At 37.1% G+C, this 19809-nt stretch overlaps 1 protein-coding gene across 2 annotated transcripts in view; it reads left to right on the top strand.

Moving 5' to 3' along the window:
• Cnot6 (CCR4-NOT transcription complex subunit 6) overlaps positions 1-11353 on the top strand; it is a 38542-nt gene extending 27189 nt beyond the window's left edge. The window contains exons 4-12 of one of the 2 annotated variants that reach the window (XM_036196410.1): positions 1733-1818; positions 3093-3182; positions 3287-3355; positions 4636-4793; positions 5563-5717; positions 6407-6561; positions 7619-7849; positions 9629-9831; positions 10619-11353. In XM_036196410.1, the coding sequence (XP_036052303.1) occupies positions 1733-1818; positions 3093-3182; positions 3287-3355; positions 4636-4793; positions 5563-5717; positions 6407-6561; positions 7619-7849; positions 9629-9831; positions 10619-10831 (1360 nt within the window). In that variant the 3' untranslated portion in view covers positions 10832-11353. Of the gene's footprint in view, positions 1-1732; positions 1819-3092; positions 3198-3286; positions 3356-4635; positions 4794-5562; positions 5718-6406; positions 6562-7618; positions 7850-9628; positions 9832-10618 lie in introns of both variants that reach the window. The other variant, XM_036196409.1, reaches the window with a different exon arrangement.
• Positions 11354-19809: the final 8456 nt, after the last annotated feature.

Raw genomic sequence — 19809 nt, 5'->3', positions numbered from 1 at the left:
AGTGTCAGGACTAAAGACCTTATGGATGTTTCTTTGTCTTTATCGCTCTTACACAAGCCTTTTTCTTGGCTTAGTTATTAAGTATTTACTATGATTATTTTTAATTCTTGGAAACAAACTGGAGTAGAGAACCTCTTACCCCTTATAATGTGTTTGGAAATAAATAGGAACCAGTTATTTGGATTTTTTGTTGTTGTTGTTCAGTTCTCAGAAGCAACCAAAATTTTTATTTAAAGAAACAGAATAGTAGAAGTCATTCTTTTCATCTAAAATCTGGTTAGTAAAATTTAATGCAGGAACCTGACAGTGTCTCCATTTGGTGTTGGGGCTTAGTTGCCTTTTTTCTTTGAAGATTCTTATATTTGTATTGTGGTTATAAAAAACATTAAGCTTTTGTTTATATAACTTTTACTTTTACACTGAAATTTTTGTAAATTTGGAGAGCTATTAAAGGTTTACAACTTTGCAACCATCGTTTAAGCTCATTGAACAGTCCTCATGGTGGCTGCATGTTAACTACTTTTCTTATTGTTGTGACCAAAGTCTTGAGCAGAAACAGCTTAAAGGAGAAGCTGTTTCATTTGCCTCATGGTGTGAGGGGATGCAGTCCCATCTCGGTGGGAAAGACATGGTAGCAGAAATGCACAGCAGCTGATCACATTGCATCCACCGTCAGGAAGTGAAGTTGAGACATCCCTAGCCCTGTGGGGTGGTACTATCCATACTGAGGCTGGGTCTTCCTCAGTTTAACCTCTCTGGAAGTACCCTCACAGATGTACTCCCTTAAAAAAAAAGATTTGTTTGTTTATTTATTAATTATGTGTGCAGTGCTCTGCCTGCATGTATCCCTGCAGGCCAGAAGAGGGCACCAGACCTCATTACAGGTGGTTGTGAGCCACCATGTGGTTGCTGGGAATTGAATTCAGAACCTCTGGAAGGAGCCATCTCTCCAGCCCAGAAGTTGTTTTTTTTTTTTTTTTTTTTTTTTTTTTTTTTTTTTTTGTGTGTGTGTGTGTGTGTGTGTGTGTGTGTGTATGTTTTTGTTTTTGCCATAGCTGAGGACTGAACCCAGGGCCTTGCACTTGTTAGGCAAGTGCTCTACCCCTGAGCTAAATCCCCAATCCCCCAGATTTACCTTTGAGATCTGGCTCATGGGCTGTTTAATCCTTTCTGCTATCTTAAGCACGTATAGTGGAGCACACATGTGCCAGACTAGCACTGTTTTGCTACTTGCAAACTATGTTTCTAGCCTATAGTGGTATTTCAGTTGAGTAATTTTATGTATCCATGGATTTAACAACTTTTAAAAATTGAAGCTTGTTGGGCTGGAGAGATGGTTCAGGGGTTAAGAGCACTGCCTGCTCTTCCAGAGGTCCTGAGTTCAATTCCCAGCAACCACATGGTGGCTCACAACCATCTGTAATGAGATCTGCTGCCCTCTTCTTGCATGTAGACATGTATGCAGGCAAAGCACTGCATACATCATAAATAAATCTTTTTAAAAAAATAAAGCTTGTATCATACTTTGTTCTTGTTTCTTATGGTTTTTGGTCTGTGGCAGTTTTGTTTGTTGTTTAACTACATAGGAAGGCCAAGTCTAGGTAATGGAATAAAGTGTATAAAACTTTGTCATTCTTAGGTACATACTTTCCTAGAAATAGCATTGTTGATTTTAGCTGTTAAGGTTAAGATTACTATGTCTTCTGACTTCCTGGAAATTTTATATCAACAGGGAGCTCCATTTAAATTACAACCAGTTACGAGTTCTACCTTTTGAGCTGGGAAAACTGTTTCGGTTGCAGACTTTAAGCCTGAAAGGTAAGATTTCATTTTCTTTACAGTTTCAAAAGAGCTGTACGAGTTCTTACTAGGGATGCTTTGGCAGGCAGTGTTGTCACCTCAGGCTCTGTTGCTGCAGCTCTGCTGTAGTAGTTCTGTTCCTGTGACTGTTCATTCACCTCCAGGCTGGCTGGCTTTGTATTCTTAGCTGCTCTTGACCTGTCTGTTGTTTCTTAGCTTCTGTCTTGATGATGCATTACTTACACCATGCTTTCTCATCATGTCATAAATAGCTTTTCCCTTATATTCTAATCAGAGTGCAGCTTCCCATAAAGTAAGAAAGAAAGAAAGAAAGAAAATTTCCCTAGTAAATAGAAGTTTTTTATTTGATCCTGGTACAAAAAATTGTACTTTTGAGGGTTTCTTTTTTAAAAAGTTGATTTATGGATACTTAATTAGTGTTGGAAGTAGAGAAGAGAGCACAAATAATGCAGTAGGAACCATTGTGAAGTGTTGTAAGTTAGGAGTCAGTCACATTTTTACAGTGTGTCAAGACGTGGGCATGTTTTATAATGTAATTGGTTCTTCACCAGTCTGGGCAGGTGTGGACAGACAGCCGTCTCCTAAAGGAAGACTTCAGAATAAAGTCTCTAAGAGTTGCATTCATATTTCTAAAAGATAGGTACAGAATCAGGTATACAGTCTTACATGTCTCTTTGGTATATCATAAAAACTGTTAAAGAAGTAAATAAAAAATAAAAATACAAATTTGTATGTATGTAGTTTTTATCAGCCATCAACTTTGCAGAAGGTTTAAGTCCATTTCATGTCAGAGAAAGCTGCTGTTGTATATCCTTCCAGTTCAGAGTTGATACAGACTACTTCTATATTAACATTAATCCATTGTGACTCAGCGGTTAAGAGCACTGGCTGCTCTTTCAGAGGACCCGGGTTCAATTTCCAGCATGTACATCGTGGTTCACAACCATCTGTAACTCCAGTTTCAGGGGATCTTGCTCTTCTCTTCTGGCCTCCAAAGGCATAGGCATGCCCATGATGCACAGACATACATACAGGCAAAACACCCATACCCATAAAAAAAATAAATCTTTAAAAAAATCAAATTAAAAACCACAAATTTTTTATATAAAAATTTCAGAAGTGATATTTTTATTTTGGTAAGTTTTTAGCAACTGTAATGTATCAGTGTTATAATATGCTAATTTTTTGTGGTGTTAGGTGATTATTTTGATAAATTTTTCTAAGTTTGAGACACTGTATTATCTTAATTTACCTACTTAAAATTTCCTCAGGAAATCCACTTACCCAAGATATATTGAACCTCTGTCTGGAGCCAGATGGAACAAGAAGGCTACTGAATTACTTGCTCGATAATTTGTCAGGTACTGCAAAAAGAAGTAAGTGACTGTTTGTTTAGACTTTTATTAGGAAGACATGTAAGAATATCACTTAATTATTATTTTTTTTTATATATATATATACCCAGTTTCAACAGAACAACCACCTCCAAGATCTTGGATCATGTTACAAGAACCAGACCGAACAAGGCCAACGGGTTGGTAGCCCTATTTTCTAACTATTAATGTGACCAGCTCTTGATAAATCTGAAAATACTGTTGTCATGATTCAGATTTTTAACAACATTGAAGCAGCATTGTTATAGTTTGCTTTAGTTTGGGAAATAATGATAAAGATTTGATTCTGTAATGCATTGCTTCTCAGCCCGGAGCAGTTTTATCTCCACGGGACATGTATCAATTTTGATAATTCTGATTGTTAAAAATGGGAGAAATACTGCAGCAACCTAGGGATTGACATCAGGGACACAGCTAAGTACCCTACAGCTCCTGGCCTAGTCAGCCCCTACTTGTCCCTCGGAATGTCAATACTGCCACTGTTGAGCACCTGACCTATTGCATCAGATTCTCTGAACAAATACACTAAAATCTTTCCTCATTAGAGGTTTCCGTGTGCTGATGTGTTCTAAAGGTACTTGATATTAGCAAAATTATAAGATAGCTTTCTTACTTGAGAGGAATTGAACTAGAGGCCTCTGATCTATTTTTAACCTAAGTTTTATGAGAATGATTTAGTTCTCAGGTTATTTTTAACAGGATTTGGCTGATGATGTACCTGGTTGCTGCATGAATTAACACAGGCTACCTCATTTCATGTTACTTTGCCTTATTTTGCTTCATAGATAATTAAAATGTGCTGTGGGTTTTTGGTGCAACCCTATGTCAGTACAATCTACCATTGCCATTTTTCCTGTAGCTTAGACAATATATTTCCTAGCAATAAAATATTTCTTAGACTGTGTTTAAGACAGTGCTGTTCTGTAGATTATAATGAAAAACTTTTTTGGTGCTCCAGGAAGCCAACAGTAACCTCTGTGTTTTTCTTTGATGTAGTACTCGATATTTTATAGTGTTCTGGAGCCAGACTCACAGTTCATGTTCAAGTTAGTCTGTAGTTGCTCTATAAGAAAAAGAAAGTTGGGCAGCCTGTTACGGAAACTGCATGTCAAGTTTCCACATCTTACATTAACAGTTGGTGGCATAGAAGAAATAAGGAGTCTTGGTTTATGGAGTTAAGACTCAAGAACCTGTCTTTGTGCTTCTGTAGATACAAGCACATTGATTCCTAATTGGTTCATTTATCTGTCCTTCCATTACTTATTTTTTCATTGTTTCCACAGCTGGCATAGTATAATAGCTTTTCAGTAGCTATAAGTTGAATGGTTGAAGTCAGACTTAAGTGAGGATTATTACTGAAATAATTATGGCTGTTGGTTTTTTTTCTGCCATGTGTGTGAATCAGTTATCTTTCCTACAGCCTTGTTTTCTGTCATGTGCTATAATGTTCTTTGTGATAAATATGCGACCCGGCAGTTATACGGCTACTGTCCATCGTGGGCACTAAATTGGGACTACAGGAAAAAGGCCATTATTCAAGAAATCTTGAGCTGCAATGCTGATATTATAAGTCTTCAGGTAAGTCATGCAAAAGACTCTTTCAAGTTGTATGATCCTTCAAACCAGGACAAACCAAAAAGCAGTTATTCTAGAATATATTATGCTAATATATTTGAAATCCTAGTTTCAGCAGCTCTTAAAATTCTGGCCTTTTCTGGTTTAGGTGAATTCTGAGAACAGTAACTGTCTTGCTTTGCAACCCTGTGCTGTCAAATAAAGCAAAATGGGTTCTAGTAGGCTTTAAAAATTGGCAGTACCTTTTCTTCTTCCTCTAATATCCCTGTTTACTGCTTTGGAATTGGGTGGCAAAGTTACTAAAATTGTGGCATTATCTGGATATAGTCTTGTTTTACCAGAACCGTTATAGAAAAGTTAGGTGAAGTGGAAAAAGATTGGATTGTCTGTACAGTAACTTAGGGCTTTTTTTTTTTTTTTTTTTAAGCACAACTCTCATAATAACTTACACAGTTTTGGCTAATTGTTTCTCTTTATGGGTCTAGAATTAAAAATATGTGACAGCTGTGATTCCCTTGTTCCATCAGTTCTAAGACAAATCTACATGTGTTGGAATACATGTCTTTTATTTTGTACCTAAACTACAAAGAACTGGCATTGACAACTGGTGCAATAAAGTTTTCTGATTAGTTTTAGATGAATTATATATTCTGAAGATATTCTGTTCTTTAATCTGTAGCTTATAGAAAAAATATTTCAGGCTGTACACATGGGTTAATTTATTGGACAGATTTTTGTCTTTGAAGTAATTTTGCTGGTTATGATTTTTCAGGAGGTCGAAACAGAGCAGTATTACAGTTTTTTTCTGGTAGAACTGAAAGAACGTGGCTATAATGGATTCTTTAGTCCTAAGTCCAGAGCTAGGACAATGTCGGAACAAGAAAGAAAGCATGTTGATGGCTGTGCAATATTCTTCAAGACAGACAAGTAAGGCTATCTGATTTTTTTTTTTTTTTTTTTTTTTTTGGTAAAGAGATAATGTCCTCAGTATTTGCAGGGTGGGGCCAAGGATGTAGCAATTAATTGGTAAATAAGAGAAAGAAGTGCTATATTCAAGAGAATGCAACTATTTAAAGTTTAAAGGGTCTTGTTTTTGTTTGAAATAACTTGTTTTGTGGGCATGCTGAAAGTGCTGCTGTTTCTTTGAGTTGTCTTACTAGGGCTTTTAAAATGAAATATTATATAGGTAACATTTCCTCTAGGAAACCTATGCTTTGGAAGATAATTGTTTAAAAATTATGAAATGAAATATTCCAGCACTAATGGTAAAGATGACTGACTATGCTGTATTATGTTGTAAAGGTATTTCCAATTTGTTTGTTTGTTTTTTGTGGCAAGCACAGACTAAAAACAACTTTAAGGTCTGGCGGTATCTATCAGTGTTTGGGTCAGGGGATATACATCAATGACAGGGAATTTGCCTAACATGCACAAGACCCTGGGTACCTCAGTACCTCAGAAACAAGCCAAGTTAGACTAGAAACCAACTTAAATGAATTTAGGGAGCTTGGTACTATAGGATTGCCTGTGGTATAACTGAATTGACTTTACTTGGTAACAAAGTTTGGGAGAAACTAATCTCTTGTAATCCCAGTTATGTGTGTGCTTTGTTTCAGATTTACTTTGGTTCAGAAACACACTGTTGAATTTAACCAGTTAGCGATGGCGAATTCGGAAGGGTCTGAGGCCATGCTGAACAGAGTCATGACGAAAGACAACATTGGGGTTGCAGTACTGCTGGAGCTTGGGAAGGAATTGATTGACATGTCATGTGAGTCATCATTCACTTCTGGTAAAACTGACAACCCATTTCCCCACATTTAATAGTTCCAATTAGATGGCTTCAAAACAGAAATCTGTGTGTTAAATGATCTGCTCTAACACCTAGAGAAATTCAGTGAGTATGTTTCTTTTCTAAAATCTCAGACATCTTTTTTTTCTACTGCAAAGATAAAGAGGAATCATGGCCCAGAAAAGTTATTGTCTTGAAAAGGCATAAAGAAGCCCAGCTGTGGTGGCACGCATCTTTAATCCCAGCACTTGGGAGGCAGAGCCAGGTGGATCTCTGTGAGTTGGAGGCCAGCCTGGTCTATCTACAGAGCGAGATCCAGGACAGGCACCAAAACTACACAGAGAAACCCTGTATCGAACCCCCCCCCCAAAAAAAAAGGAAAGGCATAAAGATAAAGAGATATTTTTAAGACATTGAGGTAAATAGTAATTGAAATAAATGCTCAGGGATAACAATTCCTGCTTCCATGATTTCTTGTCAGCAAGGGTGTTTGGTAAAGCTGATTTTTTATGTCTGTCTTCCTTACTGGTCTTCAGTGACACCTTTTTTTTTTTTTCTAATTAAGAATATGCAAATAGTGATTTGGATGCTGAGAACTGAACTTCTATAACTTGTGGAATTTGAGATATTTAATGTAAAGATAAAACCTAGTGACTGAGGATTGTGTCTCAGTGTTAGTACTTGCTGAGTATGCATAAAGCTTGGACTCTCAGTCTCCAATTCTGCAAAAACAACAAAAACCCCAAGAGCCAAAGAATTAATAACTGCTAAAGACTATATGTCTAAGAGAATTTAGATTCAAATATGAGAGGTTTGATTTTGGATACCTAAAAATAACTGTCTTGGGCTATCTTTCCAACTAGGCTTTATTGCTGGAACTATCAAATAGATTCAGATATAGAATTCTTGGGATTCAGTGATTTGGTAGGAAATCACTAGATACATCGTAGATACTTTTGAGAAATTTCACTTGCTTTCAGATGCTATAAGAAGCTGTAGACTGATGCAGAGTTTGTTTTATTTTTATCTAATATAGCTGGAAAATCACATCTGGGAACAGAAAAACAACTTATTCTTGTGGCTAATGCTCATATGCATTGGGACCCTGAATACTCGGATGTGAAGTTGGTACAAACTATGATGTTCCTTTCGGAAGTGAAGAATATTATTGATAAAGCCTCTCGGAGCCTCAAACCCAGTGTATTGGGAGAGTGTGGATCTATTCCACTTGTGTTATGTGCAGATCTGAATTCTTTGCCAGACTCTGGTGAGAAAAGTAATATTTTATATGAATAGTGCTTTTTGACTTTCCAAGTTTTTCCTTTGTTTTATAAAAAACTTAGTATAAGTGCACATATACTAAGCACTTTCACAAATGCATGTACATATCAAGGTTTGCATGGGGATCAAAGAACAACTTTATGGAGTTGATTGTCCTATTCTACCATTACCTACCTGGGTTCTGAATATAGAACTCAGGTAATCAGGCTTTTAAGACAAGTTCCTTCACCTGCTGAGGCATCTCACTAGCCCTGTAATGTATGTTTTTATAATCCAGAATTTTGTCTAAAGGAAAAATCATTTTGTAGCGGCAGCCATGAACAGGGTTTACAATTTTTTTAAAGATGGTCAAGGGGGAAGAGTGTAGAAACCTAGGATGGTGATGGTAGATACTGCTCATTCTTTCTCTGTGTATCCCTCCCCTGATTCTTCACCCTTCTTCTTTGAGGCTGGATCTTAGACTCAAGAACTCCTCCCTCCTGAATAGATAGAACCACAGGACACATGTCACCATACCCCCAGCTCCAGGCTGATAACTTGAAATAACTTGTTAAAAACACAGTTTTGTTTAAACCCTAAGACATTTGTAATTCAGACTCTAAAAATGCTGTTAAGATAACTTCTTTGGGATTCCAGCCTGTGATAAAATATGATCACAGTTAAATTTAACCAACAATCTATTAGAGAATCCCAAATTTTGTTTCTTCTGGTAACTTTTATAAAAAGTATAAAGTACATTTGACTTAGAAATTAAGACCTTTTTATCACACAGATGTGGTGATCATAAAAAAGCAATGCTCTTGATTTTTGTCATATAGAAGGATTTAGAGAGCCTGATTTTAAATACTTTTCTGTGGATAGTATAGAGAATCAGTAGCAAACTCAGACCATCCATATGTGTTCCAGCTCTTTGATTGTACTCTTAACACATAGTGCTTTTGGACTTGCCTATGTGTATGACTGTATACCACCATATTGATAGTTGATGAATTTGATACTACATTATTGATACCACAGTAGATAGAGCCATGAAGAAACTTAAAATTTGTTTTCAGGGCAACAAAAAGTCCTTGAGATATCTAATTCTTTAGCCCCAGGCCATCATGTTGTCTGGGGATCACTGCTGCTGAACAGCTGAGGATTCTCTGACAACTTCTCCACATCTGTTCTGCCCTCTAGCTGCAAAGTATCAGAGGGATGGGGAGAATTCCTAATAGCATTGTGGGGAAATGTCTAATCTTGCTAAGTAATATAATAAAAATTAAAATAAGTTTGTAGAGCCTACTTTATGGTTAAGAATTTAAGAAATAGTTAAGTTGCTCTCTCACTTGATGACATTCTGTTCCATAGTTTGGTAATATGATAAGATAATGCATAAAACCCAAAAGAGGGTTGCATAGCCCTGTAGATAATTTGGGATATGAAGAAACCTGCATACTATTTTGATTGATTGTGATAAATCTTTTTTAAAAAGTGGAAATAATCTGAAGTTTAGCAGGCATATTCTAGCCAACTGTATAACCATTGAAGGATTTGAGAAGACACATCTATTTATCAGGTAGTTTTAAACAAACCAAAATATAAAATATTTGGGTACTGTAATTACATAAGAATTAATTAATTTGGGCCAACTATAACTAATTAAAAAAACATTTTAGAGAATAGGAACTTGTGTGGCTTTTTGAACTATTACATGCTCTTTTAAAATTATATTGTTTGTTGTGTAGTATGCTTGACAAATACAAGTGCATTTCTGTCTCTTCAGGTGTTGTAGAGTATTTGAGCACCGGTGGGGTAGAAACAAACCATAAAGACTTTAAGGAACTGAGATACAATGAAAGTCTTACAAACTTCAGCTGTAATGGGAAGAATGGTATGACCAATGGAAGGATCACTCATGGTTTCAAGTTAAAGAGTGCCTATGAGAATGGCCTGATGCCTTACACGAATTACACATTTGATTTCAAGGTATGTCTTGAGATTGATAAGCTTTCAAAACCTTTTTTTTTATCAGCAGGTCCTGTGACTTCTTAAGTCTTAAATACCAGTGTGTGTTCTGGCTGGAACTGAGTAGCCTTAACTTACTGGCAGAAGTGGTCATTGATCTTCCTTCCGTAGACAACCATGTGATCACTGTTAGTCTTTGTAGATGTAAAGATATGTTTCATTTGTTTGACTCTGTAAAGGTGCATTGCTGTTTCACTTTGCCTGCCTATGTCACCTGATTGGTCTAATAAAAAGCTGAACAACCAGTAGCTAGGTAGAGGAGGGGTTGGCGGGGCTGGCAGAGAGAATAAGTAGAGGAGGGGGAATTTAGGCTCAAGGGAGAAGGAAAGGGGAGGAGATCCAGGGGCCAGCCAGGAAAGCAGGAAAAATGGGACATACAGAATGAAAGAAAGGTAAAAAGCCCCAAGCCAAAACATAGATAAAGAGAAACATTTAAATTAAGTTATAAGACCTAGCTAGAAATGAGCACAAGCTAAGGCCTAGCATTCAGAGCTAACAAGTCTCCACGTCATGATTTGGGGGCTGGCAATCCAAGAAAACCTGCTGCAACTGGTTGATTCTGCTGAGTTTGACTTGGGTAGGGTTGTTTGTTTTCTGTTTTTCTCAATGTGGCACTGGGGGTTACACATACTACTTACTGTTTTGTCAAGCTAGCAAATTGCTTCTAAGGATATATCTTGAAAACACTTGTAATTTTCTTGTTTTCTTGCTTAGGCTATAATCTTTTTTTTTTTTTTTTTTCCTCCAGGGTATAATTGACTACATCTTCTATTCTAAACCTCAGCTGAATACTTTAGCCATCCTGGGACCTTTGGACCACCATTGGCTAGTTGAAAATAATATCAGCGGCTGCCCACATCCACTTATTCCTTCTGACCACTTCTCACTTTTTGCACAATTGGAGCTCTTACTGCCTCTCCTGCCACAAGTTAATGGCATTCACCTTCCTGGCAGGAGGTAGTCAAGTACTTTCAGAGGACCTCAGATTTCCTTGTAAACTCATGAAAACATGAATATAGGGGAGTGAGTGTGGCCACTAGGGATTTTTCCTCAATGATCATTTGATTTTTCAGTCTGATTATTTCATAAAGGATATAGTATGAAAGCCAGGTGCTAGCAACAGACAAATTCTGAGCCCAGTATGCTTTATATACTGCTAGACAGGGACTGGTGTGTTTACACCTATCTTTTAATTTGTTACCAGTAATTTTCCTGTTTCTTCTCTCCAATGTATATTGTCATGCCTTGAAATAGGAAGATGTGTGAGCAGTGTACTGTTTGCACAGAAATCACAGCACTGTTTTCTGAGGCCAGTAGTCATATCAGAGACCACTCTTCCAGACTCTACTCCTCTTTTTTTTTTCAGACTTCTTGTAAATGTAGAATTTGAATTTTGCCTTTATGGTTGTATATGATCCGCAGAAGACCTGATTTATGAAATTTTGTACTAAATAGAAAAAAACAAACAAATTTGAAAACAATTGTAAGCTAAGGGTTTTTTGTTTTGTTTTATTTTTTTAACCTGTGTCCTATGTTCTGAAGGCCAGCTGGTAACAAAGTTGCAACAGACTTTCTCTGCAGTGATTTGCACTGTTGGGGTTTTGTTAGCCCTTTTGTACTACTTTATTTTTAAATTGAGAACATTACTCTTTAAATGTAAGTTTGCTTAGACCTTGGGATATTTTCTTGGACCAGAGGCAACTTATGTATGAATTCCTGAATTTCTATGGAAACTTTCTACCAGGACAGATAAGCTGATCTATAAGCATTTATGGAATATGATAGTTGACATATGTACATTCTGGTATTTTTAAATCTTTAACTTTTTAAGTTAAAAAATTACAGCTGTTTAGGTACAGCTTCTAAGTCCTTTCTGAGACATTTTCTGTTCTGTCTCCACTGTGCCTGCCTAAATTTGTTCTCACCAAGCACTGCCTGTGCATGCAGAGAAAATCTGTGCATCTTTTATATTTTTTAAAGACTAACATTTGTGAGACTTTTATGAAAATGCTTTTGTATGAGCTGTGGCTTTTCCTCGTTGTAAAGCGTTGGATAGCACATTCTGGAACACGTTCTTGGGTCCTGGGTCTTTGCTCACAGACCCAAGCACTGCTTCTTGGTGCCATTGCACCCAGAGTACCACTATCATGTGTATTCCTTATTTCCTTATGTTTTTAAAAATCATTCCTTTTTTAAAAGAAGAGTAATTTTCTGTTTATGAAGCAGTATAAATTAGATGCATTTTCCAAACAGGTTCCCTAAGACAATTGTTCGGATCATTTTTAAAGTGACTAAGGAATTTTAATATGTCAACCAAGATGAAAGTTATACTGTACCCTATATTTTGCCCATAGTGCCATTAGTAGATTAGAAATTAAAGTCACCTTTAACTTTACAAAGTTAATTTGTATATGTTCTGTTCTCAGTCGTTGGTTCTCTCAAAATCAGATGAGTTCAGAGGGAGCTTGTCTGGCTGCTTTTGTTTCAACTGCAGGCAGTGGAGCAGAAGGACGCCGCGTGGCACTAAAATGAACTGTTGAGTGGTAACAGTTTTATACAGAGACTGAGCCATTTTGGATGACTCAAAATTTTATGAGAAAACATTTAATTGCTTATGCTGTTTTTAAGAGGAAATAAAATTACATACTGTTTAAATAAATGAAATTTTTTTCTTTTTAAGAAATTCTGTAAAAGGTCTTGATCTTGAATCTGTCTTGGACCTTGTTTTTCCTTTAAAGTTTTTGTTTTGTTTTGTTTGTTTAATCTTAATTATGAAGGTGGGTTTGTTTGTTTGTTTGTTTGTTTGTGGGTTTTCTCTTTGTTCAAGTTATGTTGGCACCAAACACATCCAGCTTGTAATCAACACTGGTGTAGAACCAGTACATAAGTTCTAATGGCTTTGTTTCTTCTGTGTGTGTTCTTTCTGTCTCTGTCTTTCTCTATCTTGTAAAGTGTGAATATAAGATGTGTTTGACTTGATTTTCATAAACACTGTGTTGGTAGTGTGCATCATGACAATTTCCAGTGAGGATGAACTGGAGCTGGTTGGACTGATGGGACTGAGGATGCCACTTTCCCTGTGACCTGCTTAGAGAACCACAGGTCCAGAGAGCGTGGTGTGAGGAGCCGAGAGGAGCACTTACTCATTTTTGCATTTGTTAGTGGAAGATGTATTCTTTCCATGGATGCTGGAACTAGAGTGCACTTGTTAGATGCTAAAGGTTTGAGCTTTACACAAAACGTTTCATCTGTATTCATTACTGTCTACAACATATTTGGGGGCAGCATAGTAAGATACAATTGCCTATTATGTCTTGAAGTACTTGTTTTGCCTCTTCTGGGCATAATGCATTCTGTGGGTCATTTGGACATCTCCACCTTGTTTAGATAGTGATAAGTTGACCGAGAGTGTAGATTTACAAGTATAACCTTCAAAGGAAAAATATTTTGAATCTATAGAGAATAAATGTTCACACCAAAATAGACTGATACTTTTGTTAAGCAAGGTTTTATGTTTTAAATGCTTTGTGTCCAAAATAACTTCCAAGAACCTATATTCCTTAAAATGCATAAAACTAGTCTGTTTTCATAATTTAGATTATTTTTGAAAAATTCTGTAATAAATATATGTAATGTTTTGCTATAATGTAATTTTAGTGTTCTTGCTGATAAATACACCTTAGTGTTTTACAAAATGTTTGGAATATGTTTCCTGTTCTAAAGATGAGAAGATTGGAGGCACTCAAATCCTTGTAAAACTTTTGAAGCACAGTTTACAGTATTGGAAATTATTTATGCTTTGAGAATTTAAATGTTCATTGAAATTAATTTATAGCATAGTATAAATTGAAGTTGTAGAAGTAAATTGTTGCTGCAACTTTAATAATCCCAGAACACAGGCAGAACATCTCCAAGAAATTTGTTTTTGTTTGTACTTTGATTTGATTTGGTGACAACCAGGAAAGCTTATTTTGTATTAGCACTTTGAAACCTAAAGACATAATTAAATTGGGTAGAATGCACTTCTAAATCTTTAAATTATAGTTGAAACTATAAGATTCCATTTTCCAATAACATTCATGGTTTAGAGTTCCACTTTTTCACTATTTTAAACTACAGAACTCATTTCCATCATGACTTTTAAGTTTAGTGGTCATGTCATGGGACAAAGCTAACCCAGGCAAGACAATTACAGGAGATTGTCACAATATCCAGTACAGGTGTTGCAGATAATACAGAGGACATAAGCAGGTGTCCTCCAACCGTAAGCAGTATTTTAAGATGTTCTCTTTGTTCCTTTTGGTTACATAAATCTTTAAAACTGGTATGTTGATGTAGTGTCTAAAATAGAGTAGTCTTTATCCACAGTACATTATATTGTGTAATGCACTGGACTAACTCTTGTTTACCATTCATGTAACAAAACCCAGCACACTATCTGCACTAAGCTCAAGAATGTCACATCTGCGTAGGCAGCTCTTTGACAAGAGTGATGAGAAGCTGAATTTACACCATATAGACTGGTGGTAACAAGGGCTTTTATTGTTCTTTTCAGTGGAATCTTCTTGGTCAAATTGTAACTAGCTAGTATTATATTTATATACAGGGTCTCTTTTCCTTACCAATGTATTTTCCTACTCATAGCCAACCAATAAATTCAAAATCTGTTTCAAATATTTTAAAAGTGTAATTTGTACAGCTGTAGCATTGAGGCTTCAAAGCAGGTATTAATCAGGAGACTGCGCATTACAGTTCACAGTCCTCTGGGGCAGGTTACAGCTCACCATTACAGGGGAGGAGTATGTGGGGACAGGGCACGGTGCAGTGAAATGGTGGGAACACCTTTTCTCGTTGGCTGTGTTCTTCTCTGTGACACTCATCTTTGCCAAAGTTCAGTTTTATATTTAGGTTATAGATGGTCCTTTTGCATTTAGGGTTGTTACTGTTATCATATACCTCATGATATAAAAAAAAAATGGGCTCATGTTATGGAAGGACGTTGACGTATATTTTAAATAAACACTTAAATACAGTAGTAGACATTGTGTTGGGGTTATAATAATTATTAAAGGTCTTATTGTTACATCTCTAAATTTTATTGCATGTATAACCTTTAAACAGTTTGATTTCCCAAGTTTTCATATATGGGCTTAGAGTTTAAAAACCAAAACATTGATTTCCTTTTCAGAAATTACACAATTCTTATTTCCATACTTAGGAGGCTTGAGGCAAGACAATCAAGGGTTCCAGTCTCCCATCTTAAAAAAGGTGGAGTAAGAAGTACTTCCATAAACTTTATGTACATGCTGAAAAAAATGTTTAAAATCAGAAGACTGTAGAGAAACCGTTAGGATCTTAGAGTAAGCATATGCCACATAAACCTGATGTCTAATATTTCCTAAAAGCAAATAAGTGTAAAAGTTAAGTATACTTTATAAATTCTAATTAGTGAGGTTTTTGTTTTTGTTTGTTTTTCTGGTTTTTTTTTTTTTTATGGAACAATTACTTTAAAAAATATGAGCTGAAAACAGTGTAACATTTTCAGCTTTTAGGTAGCAGTGTTAATGTATATCCAGAATTCAGATTTAAATTGATTTTAAGATAAGCTGTTAGAAATACTCCAGAGTCTTTCTTTAGAGATCTTGTGATCTGCCTGCCTCCAGAGTGATGGGATTAAAGGTGTTCTCTACTACAAGTTTAACCTAACACATATTAGAATAGGTAGATGCTGTAAAAGACAGCTCTCAGCTAGTGTTTTTGCAGATTTGGGAACTGTTTGTAAGTACATTTGTCCCATCAGGTTCTAAGTTCTCCGAATGAGTATAACCTGCAAGTCTGTCTGTACCTAGGAAATAGGGAAACTGATGGATAATGGTGATGTCAAGAACCCTGTCTCCAGCACTTCTAATCATGTGAACAAGATGTCAGTGTTCTTGTTTTCTATGAGCTGCAAAGTTAAATCACTCTACAATCTACCCCATAGCTATTAAATTTACTTTGGACCTGTCTGGACAAACTGCTTTTTTCTGCAAGTGTGACCCAGGGCAGACTTAAACAGTTCTTATTGCCACTATTCACCAGGTTGCTCCAGAGTGAGTCTAATAAGCCTTTGGGCTCAGACTCTGTCATTGATCTATCTTGTTGAATGATGAGGGTTAAGCTATTTTTTCGTTGACGCTCATTTTGAGTTGCAGGTGTTAATAGATTTACAGGTACAGTCTCTGTGCCTTGTTGGCCCTTATAACCTGTTGCAGTAAATGCCACACATACACTAATGAGCAACTGCCCGCATGGGTTGAGAGGTGACTTTGTGGCTGTATTTTAAAGTACTGAGAACTTGTTTCCCAGATGAACAGCAGAAATATTAAATCCTTTGTGGACGGTCTATGGCCACAATGAGTGGATTTGGCATGTGATGTCGTCCAAGCTCATGGAGAGTGCTAGTGGAACAGCTGGGACATGGTGGGAAGTTTGAACTTCGTCCTGTGAGTGGTGTAATGAGCCACATGAAGATTGAATGAGGAGCAGTGTTGCCAGGTTTTTATTCTGGAAGCGTTGTTCTAAGCAGCGCTGTGGAGGAGATGAAAGTAATGAGACTACTCGTTAGTGACCAATAGCTTCAGAATGGTTCACTTGAAAGACGGGGAGCTGAGCAATAAATGTCCATGCCATGCACACACACAGGAAATCAAACCTTTAAACAAAACAGAGCAACCCTTTGAAGATGGAAGCAAGCCAAGAATTTTAAATGTCCTTTCTTCTGTAAGGGATTAGCTCTTGGTGTTTGCCACTCACGGCTTTTAAGTACCTGAAACTTTATTCTAAACCTGAAATCTGATTCTGATGGGCACCATGAAATAGATTTTGTTATTTATGAAGCTTGATTTTTTTATTAAGTTTTTTTGTTTCTGTGTTTTTTTGTTGTTGTTTTTTTTTGTTTTTTGTTTTTTGTTTTTGTTTGTTTGGTTTTTTTAGACGGGATTTCTCCGTGTAGTTTTGGTGCCTGTCCTGGATCTCACTCTGTAAACCAGGCTGGCCTTGAACTCACAGAGATCCACCTGGCTCTGCCTCCCAAGTGCTGGGATTAAAGACGTGTGCCATTGTTGCCTCACTTGAAAAGAATTTTAATTAAAAAAAGAAAATTTTGCCAGACAGTTATGATACATACCTTTAATCCCAGCATTCAGGAGGGGGAGGCAGAGGCTGGCTGATTTCTATAGGCCAGCCTGGTATAGAGTGGGTTCCAGGACAGTTGGGCAGTTACACAGAAAAACCTGTCTTGAAAAAAAAATTAAAACTTGTGTGTATGTATGTGTGAGATTCCTGACATGAAAGAGCAGCAAGTGCTCTGAACTGCTCAGCCATCTCTCTGGCCCCTTGGCTCATCTTTCTAGGATTCCTTTCATTGTACAAAGTAGAGATCTACTATGTTGTTCAATATTACACACAAACATCCCGTTAATCAGTGTCAGTTGAATTCTAGGCATGTATTGCTAAAGCCAAAGCATTGTGAAGTTGATTTGAGTATTTTGTACAGATGGCACTGGAAATATCTGGTATAGTAAAAGGGAATTATAAAGTACAGTAGTACCTATGTACTAAGACTCCTTTTAGTTAAGTGTGGGCAAGTTAGAATCAGCTCTAATATAGAACTTGGGTATGCAGAGCTATTAATTACAACATAGTGAAAACTAGGTATGCCACAAAAAATCTGCATAGATGACAGTTTACTATAGTAGAATAAAAGAAAGGCTTTGTTGTATAAATGATAGAATAAAAGGCATATTTTCCCCAAAGTGCGTATTATAATACTTATAGTGGTCAAGAAGGTGATGATGGGCAGTAGTTGGTACATACCTTTAATCCCAGGCAGAGGCAGGTGGATCTGAGTTCGAGGCCAGCTAGGGTTGTTACAGAGAAACCTTGTCTTTAAAAACAAAAGTAGTAGATGATAATCATTTGAAATCAGGATTTCCAACAGCTAAAAAAGGAAAACCCCAAGATCGGTTTCTAGGTCATCCAGCTTTATAAAAGAGCTCTTATTTATTGCACTGGAGGAGAATGGTATACTGGGTGGAAAATGACTTGTTAGGGAAATTTTTGTGGCAAAATTATAAAATTATGTCTTATGAAAGTGCAAGGTTTGCAGTTAGCCCCGCAGTTTCTTGTAGAGTACAAGACATTGCTATTGCCACAGGTCAGTTGATTGAAGGGCTGGAGAGATGGCTCAGCAATTAGAGGCTCTTGGAGAGGACCTGGCTTTAAGTTCCATCATCCACATGGCAGACAGTTTGTAACTCCAGTTTCAGGGAGGACAATGCTTCCCAAGGACACTCATGCATATGGTGTACATGCTGCCCAATTTACACTTTATTCTGTCTTTTAAAAGTTTTTCAAGTTTAAAAAAATGAATACCTAACCCCAAAAAAGTAAGACCTGGCTGGGGAGATGGCTCAGTGAGTAACGTACTTGCACAAGCCTGCGGGCCTGAGTTCAGATCCATAGCATCCACATAATTATGTGCTGTCTACGGGAGCTGTCATGTGTAAAGACACAAGTAAGTTCACAATAAGTAGATGAAAAATGTCACATAAACATAACTAGTTGCAAGTAGCCATGCCAATCAGACAACATTACTAGAAATTAAGGGGTTGCTTGTAATGAGCACACCAGACCACAGAACTCCAAACTACTATAAAGCCAACACGTTGGGGAAGTGGGTGATTGAACATTCATACTTGAACACTCAAGCTGGGCTGTCAGTGGCCAGCACCACCAGTTACTGAACAGCATAACAAGGCTCCATGTCAAAAACAAAACTGGGCAGAATATAAGGTAGGAAATTAAACATCGCTGTAACCCAACTAAATCTAATAAACGTGTGAGACTAATAATAGAGTGCTTGTCTTTTCAACTACATGGAATAGTTTGAATTAATAGAAAAGTTAGTCTCTAGTTAGTGACATGAAATTAAGTTGGGGAATTCAAGAATAATTGGAACTTAACACCAAAATAGCCAGTGGCTCAAAGAAAAGGGAAAGCAACGTTCTCTGAAGTGAATGAAAAAAAATTGAAGCAAGGAATGCAGTGAGAATAATGCATAGGGGGAAGTTATCATACAGAGGCATTAAAGAAGAAAACAGTTGGATTCCTAGTGCTCAGCCTGGCGCTTGGCTGTGGATCTCTGCATCTGCTTCCATCAGTCACTGGATGAAGGCTCTATGATGACAGTTATATGCACAAGTCTGGTCCCCAGAGTAGACCAGTCCAGGCACCCTCTTCACCATTACCAGTAGTCCAAGGTAGGGTCATCCTTGTGGATTCCTAAGAACTTCTCAGGCACCCTGCCTCTTCCTATTCCCATAATGTCTTCATTTATCGTGGTATCTCTTTCCTTGCTCTCCCGCTCTGTCCCTGTTCCAGCTTGACCCTCCCATTTCCTTATGTTCTTATCCCCCATTCTTTGCCCTCCATTAATTCTCCCCCCAACTCCCATTTTGCTCATCTAGATGTCATCTATTTCTCCTTTGCTGGGCTATCCATGTGTCCCTCTTAGGGTCCTCCTTGTTAGCTAGCTTCTCTGGAGCTGTGGGTTGTAGTCTGGTTATCCTTTGCCTTATATCTAGTATCCGTTTATGAGTGAGTACATATCATGTTTGTCCTTCTAAGTCTGGGTTACCTTACTCAGATATTTTCTAGTTCCATCCATTTGCCTGCAAATTTCATAATATCATTGTTTTTTACTGCTGAATAGTACTCCATTGTGTATATGTGCCACATTTTCTTTATCCATTCTTTGGTTGAGGGGCATCTAGGTTGTTTCCAGGTTCTGGCTATTACAAATAATGTTGCTATGAACATAGTTGAGCATGTGTCCTTGTAGTAAGATTGAGCATTCTGGGGCTGGAGAGATGGCTCAGGGGTTAAGAGCACTTGCTT

The sequence above is a fragment of the Onychomys torridus genome, chromosome 8 (assembly GCF_903995425.1).
Source record: "Onychomys torridus chromosome 8, mOncTor1.1, whole genome shotgun sequence".
NCBI lineage: Eukaryota > Metazoa > Chordata > Mammalia > Rodentia > Cricetidae > Onychomys > Onychomys torridus.
The sequence above is the reverse complement of the archived record's forward strand: the minus strand, read 5'-3'. Positions and strand labels throughout refer to the sequence as shown.